The sequence below is a fragment of the Mesoplodon densirostris genome, chromosome 16 (assembly GCF_025265405.1).
Source record: "Mesoplodon densirostris isolate mMesDen1 chromosome 16, mMesDen1 primary haplotype, whole genome shotgun sequence".
Lineage (NCBI taxonomy): Eukaryota > Metazoa > Chordata > Mammalia > Artiodactyla > Ziphiidae > Mesoplodon > Mesoplodon densirostris.
The window spans coordinates 65,683,243-65,694,254 of NC_082676.1; the positions used below are offsets into that span (position 1 = coordinate 65,683,243).

The 11,012-nt window shown below is 41.7% G+C and overlaps 2 protein-coding genes across 5 annotated transcripts in view; one reads left to right on the top strand and one right to left on the bottom strand.

Moving 5' to 3' along the window:
- MEIOB (meiosis specific with OB-fold) overlaps window positions 1–2,221 on the top strand; it is a 31,427-nt gene extending 29,206 nt beyond the window's left edge. For 2 of the 4 annotated variants that reach the window (XM_060078664.1, XM_060078665.1), the window contains one exon: window positions 1,938–2,221. In XM_060078664.1, the coding sequence (XP_059934647.1) occupies window positions 1,938–2,048 (111 nt within the window). In that variant the 3' untranslated portion in view covers window positions 2,049–2,221. The remainder of the gene's footprint in view (window positions 1–1,937) is intronic. The other 2 variants (XM_060078662.1, XM_060078666.1) reach the window with 1 other exon arrangement.
- A 7,185-nt stretch (window positions 2,222–9,406) lies between these two features.
- FAHD1 (fumarylacetoacetate hydrolase domain containing 1) lies at window positions 9,407–10,997 on the bottom strand. Its single transcript, XM_060120324.1, has one exon. It carries the CDS (start codon window positions 10,735–10,737, stop codon window positions 10,072–10,074), a length of 666 nt encoding a protein of 221 aa, XP_059976307.1. The 5' UTR covers window positions 10,738–10,997; the 3' UTR covers window positions 9,407–10,071.
- Between the last annotated feature and the right edge of the window lie 15 nt (window positions 10,998–11,012).

Below are 11,012 nucleotides of genomic sequence, written 5' to 3' on the forward strand. Positions count from 1 at the left end.
GAGGAAAATAGGACCAAGAAATGTTGCTTCTTGCCCCAGGTCACAGGTGAGATAGGGCTACAGTCTACAATATTTCAGATGTTTCCTCTTTTACACTCTTAAAATTTTTTGAGCTCTTAAGTGAGTTATATCTGTCAACATTTATTGTACGAGAACTTAACACTGAGAAAAATTTTAAATGTATTCATGAGCACACATTCTTTTAGCAGTTAGAACAATGATATCATCTCATGTCATGTAGCCTCTCGAAAACTACAGTGCACTCTGGTGAAAGAATGAGAGTAAGAAAGGCAAAGAGCATTTTCGTATTATTATGAAGATAGCTTTGATCTCATGGATACCCTGAAAGAGTCTTTGAGAACACTGGGTCTGCTCCATCTCAGCCTCATAAGCAGGTTTTCCCATTTTCCTGTGGCTTCCTTTCCTTGCAGCCTCAAGCATATCTGAATAGATTGCAGACATGGAGTCACCAATGGCCTCAACAATATTTCTAGGACCTCAGTTTGAGGCCTCTTCATTACTAGGCCAAAGGGGGAAAATTACAGTAATATACCGCATCTCTTCCACCATTTGCATGAATCCACCTAAATACTGTACTGTCTATTCCCAAATCAGCATATACTCAGATCCTTGTCCAACTTTGTGGTTTCCCTCCAAACAGGAGGTACTAGTTGCTCTGAGTTTGATCAATTTAAATTCATAGTAACTTATTTATAGTTTCCCAAACTTGATTCAAATATAGCAACAAATTGCTCTCAAGTAAATGGATATTGTACGTTTCCAAAGAATATGTTAAAAAGATATTTGTCAGGGCTTCCCTGGTGGCGCAGTAGTTGAGAGTCCGCCTGCCGATGCAGGGGACACGGGTTCGTGCCCCGGTCCGGGAAGATCCCACGTGCCGCGGAGCGGCTGGGCCCGTGAGCCATGGCCGCTGAGCGTGCGCGTCCGGAGCCTGTGCTCCGCAACGGGAGAGGCCACAACAGTGAGAGGCCCGCGTACCGCAAAAAAAAAAAAAAAAAAAAAAAAAAAAGATATTTGTCAGATTTAACAAAGATTTCAAGCAGGTAGTGATTATATCACAAAATGTAATAAAGATTGTGAGCCTCAAATATAATTTCAATTGTTATAAATCAGTTAAAACAGAACATGTAATTTAAAAAATAAGAATTTACATTGCTCTGCTAATAAGATAAAAACAAAGGATTTCCATATAGGACATTTTGTATATTTATCATATTTCAATTAAAAATAATGGCTACTCAAAGTGGTTCATTTGGAGGGATTTCAAAGTGAGTTATTCATTTCAATGTTTTAAAACACATAGTGATATTAGTATCATAGATCCTTGTAAGATCTGATATTAGTGTTAAAGAATAATTTTCAAAAAGGTTAAATTGACTCATACAAAATAAAATGAATACATGTCAAAGATTTAATTCAATTCATTAATTAATGAAGGAAATTAAAATGCCTAGCTGATGTGTCCTTCCACTCTATACTAAATAAAATGTTGGTGAGAGTGCTTTGTAAATTGTAAAAAGTGAGACATCATTATTAATCAACTGCATCATGATATCGTTGTGCTCTAACAGGTCACGTTACTGCTGCAGGTTCACACCTGTCACAATTGGTTGTCTGAACACACTTTAAGCCCTTTTTTCTACATGTTGGATTTGAAATCCCAACTTTCCTACCTGAGAAAAAGGTCATGAAAAATTGATGTGGATTTTTAAAAAATCACTGTCAGAAGCCAGATCTATAATTTTTCTCCCAACTCTGCCTGAGACTGGAACTCTTTCCATTGTCTTACAGCTTTAATTGAAGTTTTTGTTCATATCTGTAAAGAAAACTCAGTGCTGTTCTCTATTTGTGGTTGTTGGTTTTCAGCGTTGTATACCAGGTGATTTTAGAAACTAACTCTCTTTTTCTCCCTGCAGTTTTTTTTATCTCATAGAGCAAGGGGTGGACTGAGAGTGAGCGTGCTCTCCTGTAAGCTCGCAGATCCTATGGAGGCAAGTAGGAACTTGTCTGGACAAGGAAATATTTAAAAACCAGACGTCATTTTAAATTCTGGAAAAGAATACGAGTTTTAACCGCCTTTAAAGTGGAAAATGAGTTTGAAAATTACAAATAAAATTGTATTTTGTTCAAATGTGGTGAGAATGTTTCTGTAAATTGTTATTGTGTTTCCCCCTGGAGTCGGTTAAGAGTAAATCCTAAAATCTCCCTCTTATTCATTTCTTAAAAGGCCTTTTCTACTGGCTTTGCCCTCTCTCTTCCCAAGTTGGAAAATGTTTGCATGAATTAATAAACAAGTTTAATCTTTCCTACAGATATGAATGATTTCTTAAGCCCATTTCCTCTTTGTCTTGTTTGCCTGGAGAAAGATCAGAACCTATAAAAACAACGTGGCCATGGCTCAGACTACTTTGCTGGAGCTGATGGGCACGGATGACCGGTTCTCCCAGTGCCGGGTGGGGACGGCAGAAGTCCATGGGTGATGCTGTGCAACTGTTTTGATCACTGTAGAGCTTTTCTAGTAGGTTGCTTTCTCTGATGACACATCAGAGCTACCCAGTGCTTGTGAAGGCTTGCTGACTTAGGCTTGACATTTGTGAGTCTGAATTAACTCGGGGGAGACCAGCTTCAGAAGTTTCACAAGCGGTGGCGAGTCTTAGGAACTTGAAAGGGTGGGCGACCTGCTCTGCTTTGACAGGCGACGGCCCCTCCACTTCAGCTGCCTTTGCAGCAGCCCCCGAGTGCTCTGCTCAGCTCCACACCATCTCCGGTCACTGGTCACTTGCTTCAGGGCAAAGACCCACCACTGCGGTCAGTGTTGATCCACAGTGTGGGAGGTTTGTCCAGCGTAATTTGGGTCTGGCACTTCAAAGGCTACACTTCACCCACCACAGGAATGAAAAAAAGAAAAAGTAAGTGAACAAAATTCTTTTATAAAGCTGGTGTTGGGAGATAAACTTGTCAGTAATGTTTTCTCTGGCTTTAACCATATGCAGCCATGGGGGAGGGATATGAGTTGACACTTAGTGTGTCTAAATTGTGGTAATGAAGTAATGAAGATCTTGACCATAGTTGTGCAAATATCAAGTGTACCTGATGAAGGGCTTCCTTCCTTTCTCCCTCGGGGAGGGGATAGGTGTGTTAATCAGGGTGAATTGTGAAGGTGGACAGGGAAGGAAGGAAGGAAGGAAGGAAGGAGAGTGGTGCAGGGACAAGGATGCCTGGCCCAGAGAGTGTGTCCGGCGCTGCTGTGCCAGGCCTCCTGGGGCTCTGACCTCTAGCAGCAGGTCTCAAAGTGCCAACACCTGGTACTTTGGGTGCCAGAACCAGCTGTCTGGGCTCCTATAGTCCATGGCCCTCAGCTGCTCTGGCTGTTTCACCACTAGCCTCAACTGCATAATACAGGTGCAAAATACCAGCATTCTCAAAGTAGGTGCATATGCAGTACTCAGTGTTCCCTAACCAAGACCTGTGAAGGCCTAGTGGGCAGCAGAGGGCTCTGCATGACTTCCTCACTGCTACCATGGTGACCTCTCAGTCTGCTGGCATTTAACTAAGGAGACCCCATGCCTGTCACTAGAGGGACATCACAGTTGCTTATTTCATCTGATGAAACTGGAATCTACAGGGCTAGCTGTCATTCCACACTGAATCAGAGGGGCTTCACAGAGCTTACTTAACTTACACATTCACAGAATGAAGATTACAAACTGGTCAGTATCTAAAATTTGGCTGTAGATTAGCCAGAATGCAGGTACTTGAAGTATCAATGAAAGAAAGAAGCATTCTGCCCCAGCAACACAAAATCTACAACTTCCTGTCCAGGATCTCTGTTTCTCTGCTACTCTTCAGAAGCTGCTTTTCCTGGTCCTAGTGACTTCTGATCTACATGTTTTATATTGCTTTATATAAAGAGTTTGGTGACTATATAATTTTTCCTAATCTTCTATTAGTGGTTTATTTAAATACAGTTTTCCTTTCCTAATTCTGCTTTGGTGAGGGTTTGTATTGTTGTGGTTCAATACTCTGTACGTGGCAGAAACACAATATATATATTTATCCACCTATTACTCATCTTGAGGAACCCTGGGGTTGTTTTTGCTTTTTAAATATTTTTTATCATAAAGTTTTATGTGTTTATTGTAGAAAAATTAGAGAAAATGATTAAAAAAAAGGAAAAGGAAAGAAAAGAAAACCCATAATCTCCCATCCCAATTTTTTAAACTGGTAGGAAATATATTCTTTTCTTATAAATGTGTTTTTGTTTTGTTTTTTTATTGTGGTAAAATATACATCACATAAAATTTACTATTTTGACCATTTTTAAGTGTACAGTTGAGTGGCATTAAGTACATTCACAATTTTGTGTAAACATCACCACTATCCATTTCCAGAAATTTTTAATCATCACAAATTGAAATTCTGTACTCATTAAGACAATAACTCCCCATTTCCCCCTCCTCCAGTTTCTGATAACCTCTAATCTACTTGGTCTCTATGAGTTTGGCTCTTCTTGGTACCTGATAATACATGGAATCATACAATATTTGTCCTTTTGTGTCTAGCTTATTTTTCTGAGCATAATGTTTTCAAGGTTCATCCATGTTATAACGTATCAGAATTTCATTCCTTTTTATGGCTGAGTAGTATGTATGAATTGGATAAATGTACCACCTTTTGTTTATCTATTAATATCCTGGTGGACAATTGGGCTGTTCCACCTTTTGGCTATTGTGATTAGCCAATCATAGCTACCTTGAACATCTGTGTACAAGCATCCACATTTTTGTAAATGTCTTCCCTGAGTTTTTATCATCTCTCCATCTATGTTAAAGCATATAGTTTACAAAACCAAAAAATTAAAAACATATGATTTACAAATACAGGTTATACTATAACCTGCTTTTATACTTAATAATTTATAATAAACTTTTCATGCCATTAAATATTCTACATAATTTCAATAGCTACATATTATTTTTTTATATGAGTATATGATAGTGAATGTAATCAATCTAATAACATTTGACATTTAAAATGTTTCCCGTTTTTTGCTGTTACAAATGATGGCTGTAGCTAAATCTTTGGCCACATTCTTTTTTTTTTTTGCGGTACGCGGGCCTCTCACTGTCGTGGCCTCTCCTGTTGCGGAGCACAGGCTCCAGACGCGCAGGCTCAGCGGCCACGGCTCGCGGGCCCAGCCGCTCCGCGGCATGTGGGATCTTCCCGGACCGGGACACGAACCTGTGTCCCCTGCATCGGCAGGCGGGCTCTCAACCACTGCGCCACCAGGGAAGCCCCACCTTCTTAATTATTTCTTTGGGATAAGTTTCTAGATATTAAATTGCTGCAACAATGTTACATTATTGAATACTTTTTAATGTGCTGGATTTTGTAATAAGCACTTTATTTATATTATCTGATTTATGCAATTACTGTTATTTTGCCCACTTTACAGATGGGACATGAAGGCCAAGTTAGAGGAGGTAGATGTGGAGGTGGCTGAGTGGGCAGGCTCTGTGGCTGCAGGCTCAACCCCCTCTGCTGCTCCCAGGATGGACTCCAGCTCTAAGCTTCTCCACATTTGTGGTTCCCCTTTGGTAAATGGGGATAATAATATACCAACTCCTGTTGACAACTGTTAAGACTAAATAAGTTAGTATATGTAAAGTGCTTAGACTCATGCACTTAGTATATGATCAATAAGTACCAGTTATTGTAAATGTCGAGGTATAGCAATATCATTGGCACCATATTTGACAATATTTGTATTATGTCTATTCTGCTTTTATAATTTGAATTTTTTTCTTGTATCTTATTAGATTTACAATTACTTTACTCTTTCCCTTTAGAATATATGAACGTTTTAGCATATGAATTAATTGTATTGAAAGGAAATATAAAACTTCCTTGAAATCAGATCCTACACCAACATTTACACCAAAGATGTGCCCAGTAGTCTTGTTAAAAAGATAACTGTGGGGACTTCCCTGGTGGCGCAGTGGTTAAGAATCCACCTGCCAATACAGGGGACACGGGTTCGATCCCTGATCTGGGAAGATGCCACATGCCACGGAGTAACTAAACCCGTGCACCACAACTACTGTGCTTGAGCTCTAGAGCCCTAGAGCCACAACTACTGAAGCCCGCGTGCCTAGAGCCTGTACTCTGCAACAAGAGAAGCCACCGCAATGAGAAGCCTGCACACCTCAAGAAAGAGTAGCCCCCACTCGCCGCAACTAGAGAAAGTCCGTGCACTGCAACGAAGACCCAACGCAACCAAAAATAAATAAAATAAATCTATTTTTAAAAAGATAACTGTATAAACACATGAAAAGATATCAGCTTCACTATTAATCAGAGAAACGCAAATTAAAAAGACCATAGCCACAATACCCAGTGTTGGCTAGGGTGTGAGCAAAAAGGTATTCTTTAACACTCTTGTCAAGTACAAATTAGTATATCCTTTCCCCTGGGCAGGCAATTTAGCGAAAAGTATCAAAATGTAACATGCAAACTATTTAATAAATTTCACTTCTAAGACTTTCCCTAAGGAAATAAACAAGTGCCAAATAATGTGTATGGAGGATGTTCCTTGCATCATTGTTTCTAGTAGCAAAGCATTTGAAACCTATGCAACCTCTAGGGCAGGGGTTCCCAACCCCTGCTCCGGGCCGCACAGCAGGAGGTGAGTGGCCGGGGAGGGAAGCTTCATCTGTATTTACAGCTGCTTCCCATGGCTTGCATTACCACCTGAGCTCCACCTCCTGTCAGCAATATGGTGAGTTGTATAATTATTTCATTATATATTACAATGTAACAGTAATAGAAATAAAGTGTACAATAAGTGTAATGCACTTGAATCATCTGGAAACCGTTCTTCCCCTTCCCCCGTCTGTGGAAAACTTGTCTTCCATGAAACTGGTCCCTGGTGCTAGAAACGTTGGGCTCCACCCAGATCTCTGGTAGGCACCTAGCCCTCAGCTTCTATGAAGGTTGGAGAATTACCTGGGGAAGTTACAGGAGAGGTGGGGGAGCAGATTCTGGCAATGACTTCCCCTTGGGATGGTCAGTGGACTGAAGCTCATCTCCAGTTCTGAGACCCTGTTCTTTCTTAGTTTGTTCCCTGCCCTTTCTACTTCCTCTTCACTTACTTTCTCCTGAGAGCACTCCTAAAAATCACCTGAACAAATATCCCCACTTAAGGCTCTGCTTCTGGGGTACATGATCTAAGACACAGTCATTAAAAGTGGTTATGAAAATATGCACCGACCTGGAAAGATATTCACAGTATATGCCTAATGAACAATTAAAAAAAAGAAGTCCAGAAGAACAGATGTCAAGCCATATACTCTATATGAACTAATAATATCATGGATTTTTTAAAAGTTGTGATAAGGGTATTGTGACCATATAGGAGAATGTCCTTATTTTTAGGAGATGCATGCTGAAAGGGTAGAGTGTTTCTGCAACTCACAGTTTTCAGTTTTCCAAAACGTGTTTGTTTGTGTGTGTGTATACACACAGGGTGTGGGGTGGGAAGAGAGAGAATGAACATAGCAAATGTCAACAATTGTTGAATTTAGTGCAGTGTATATGGAGTTTGTTGCATTAGTCTTTCAATTTTATAGTAGGTTTAAATTTATTCAAAAATAAAAGTTGGTGAAAATGTACTTTCTGGGTGTTAGGATTATTGTGATTTTAGCAACATCAGGAATTATGAGAATTGGTATCTTTTTGATTCCTGCAGTCAAGGAGTTTGTGTGCTATATCTGCAATGCTGATAGCAGCTGTCTGTGACAAAGCTTGTGCCACCACTGGGTGAACATTGATCTCAGGGGCACTGTACATTATCTGGATGCTGGCTTGTCCACCCAAGGGGGCCATATGTGAACACTGCTCCTGCTGTGTACCTTTAGCTTGCTTTCAGATCTGTCAGCTTGGTAGACTTGGTTCAACTGGACCTCATATCTGATAGTTTTACTAATAAACTCTCAATATAAGCATACCCTTGATTCAGCTCTTCCACTATGGGAACCTAGCCAAAGGAAATAACTACTAGCAAATAATTAGAAAATATCTCAATGACCAAAAATGGAGGACTGACTTCATCATATGCAATCACTGGAATGTGCTGACTGACATGAAAAGATAGTCACGATATATAGTGAAAAAAGGTTAGAAAAGTGTATGATATGAACAAATTCTATTTAAAAGATCACAATTACATCTGCAGATTTGGAAGAATGTACACCAAATGCTTAATTTGGACTGTCTCTGTGCATATGAAATTTGGGGTGTTTTGGTTTTTAGCTTATACATATTTACTGAGTCTTCTATAATAAACATCTATTGCTTAAGCATTTGAAAAAAGAAATGTTATTAAAAGATAAAAGAAGGGAGTCCCCCAGTGGCCTAGTGGTTAGGATTCTGGGCTTTCACTGCTGTGGCCCGGATGTGGCCAAACAAAACAAAACAAAACAAAAAAGATAAAAGATAGCATGACATTTTATAAACAAATCCAACTATGATGCTTCCTCATAATAAATTATAAATTGGGGGTTGCATAAGACCTAAACATTTGAACTTTCTAATATACCTACTTAAAAGACGCAGCCTGCATTGTGGTCAAGACTTCAGGTTTTGTACATTTAGAATGGATAAACAAGGTCCTACTGTATAGCACAGGGAGCTATATCCAATCTCCTGGGATAAACCATAGTGGAAAAGAATATTTAAAAAAATTTCTATACGTGTAAAACTGAGTCACTTTGCTGTGCAGCAGAGATTGGCACAACACTGTAAATCAACTATACTTCAATAAAAAAAAAATACGGAAAAAAAAGACTTCAGGATTTGGTCTTGGGATGGCTGGGTTACATCTTGGCTCTGCCACTTAGCTGAGTGACCATACAGCCAGGCTGGCTAGCCTCTAAATCTGTCTCCATCTGTGTAACAGAGATGGTAGTAATAATACCACCCTCCAGCTTTGTTGAGGATTAAATAATACACAGAAAACTCTTGGAACAGTGCCTAGTAGTACTAAGTGCTCAATAAATGTTAGGAGCCAGCAGGTGCCTTCTGTTTAGGCTAACAGCAGGAGCTCCTGCCTGCCTAAGCCTAAAGGACTCCGCCAGGCACTCTGGTAGCTGTGTTGTGCATCTCACTTAGCTTTTTGTCAGAGAAGGGAGCAGGTGAGAGCAAAAGCAGCACTCCCAGGCAGTTTGACTTCCCTGAAGCTTCCTTATCGCTGGGTGCGAGGTGTAGGTGCTGATTAACTCTGTTAATAAAGCACAGTATTCTGGAGGCCAAAGACCTCCCGTTAATGAGCATGTGTCCCTCCCAACCACTATTGGGGGGAAAAATGTACACTTTTAGGTCACACAAAAGACAGCATATTTATTTGGGAAACAATAGTTTCAACATTATCTCCCGAACTCAGAATCTATGGGCCAGAATACACATGGTAAGTAAACAAGTGAGGTTTTCATTAATTGCTCACTTATTAAATAAAACTTTTAATTAACTATGTGGAGTAGTGTTTTTCCACATCTGCATGATAAGAATCACTTGGAGTGCCAGAGATTGATTCCATTAATTAATACATTAGGCCTGGGATGGCCCAGTAATTTGGAAATTTTTACTTTTACAAATACCTCCAGATGATTTTCATGATCAAGGAACTTTGGGAAACACTGATGAAACGTGCTTTTCCATTTCCTTTGCAGATTTTAAGTCTTGAACACGTGGTCCCAGAATGACCCACTGAAGTCTTATCCAGTCCAGTTTTAGAAAAGGAAAGTAAGTTTTCTGAACATTTGGCTTGTTGTTTCCTAGGAGGCACTGCTTCTCATTTCCATTTCTGGCCCAGCTCTTCTAGATCAAGTTTTTCTCCGACGGTCCATCTTCCTTGAGTTGAGGCATAGCAATCCAATCATTTTAAAAAATTGGTTTCTCATTAAAGGATTATCACATTAAATAACCTTTTCTTGCTTTTGTCTTGTTCCCCTTCCCCCTGAAACGTGTTAAGAAGTTAGGGTGCTTTGTATACACTCAATATTCTGGCTTTTCCACCTTAAATCTCATACTGACGACCCCGTGTATGCCAGCCTGGATCTCATCGTTTTCTTTAACGGGTCCCACTCCCTTTGGCGTCCCGGTCAAGATAATATCTCCTTCTTCCAAGGCCATGATCTTTGAAACGTAGCTGATGATGTAGGGGATGGAAAAAATCATGGAGGATGTCTCACCCTCCTGCCTGAGTTCGCCGTTGACCTTGAGCCAGAGCTTCAGGTTGTGAGGGTCAGCGATCTTCTCTTTGGGCACGAACGCGCTGACCGGGCAGGAGGCCGTGAAGCTCTTGGCCAGAGTCCAGGGCAACCCCTTTTTCTTGCACTCGTCCTGCACGTCCCTGGCGGTCATGTCCAGGCACAGGGCATAGCCGGCCACGTAGTCCATGGCTGCGGCCTCCGGGACAGCGCAGCAGCGCTTGCCCATCACCACGGCCAGCTCGAGCTCGTGGTGCAGGTTGCGGGTGTAGGCGGGCATGAGGACCGGCGAGCCCTCAGGGGCGTAGGCGGTGGACGGCTTCAGGAAGAGCACCGGCTCGCTCAGTGCGGCGCTCTGCATCTCCCTGACGTGGTCTGCGTAGTTCCTGCCCACGCACACGATGTTTTTCCCCCACTCCCAGAAGCGGGACAGCGGTCTGGTAGCAGCCATTCTCCTGCCTGTTGCCCCACTGAGTCACGTGGACTCTGCCCGGCTGGCCACCGGACGCCGAAGGCTACCCGGAGAGGATCAACTACCTCAGAGCGCCGTCCCGCGGACTCCGCCGGGTGCCCAGGAGTCGCGGCGCTCTTCCTCTTGGGAGCGGCTGTCCAGTGGCTGCCCCGGGGCTACCCGGCCTCGGGACGCGGCCCGCTCCCCGGAGAGACGCTGAGATTCTTGCGCAGGTGCCTCTCAGGTGGCCGTCAGATCGCGGCAGCGGGACGCGA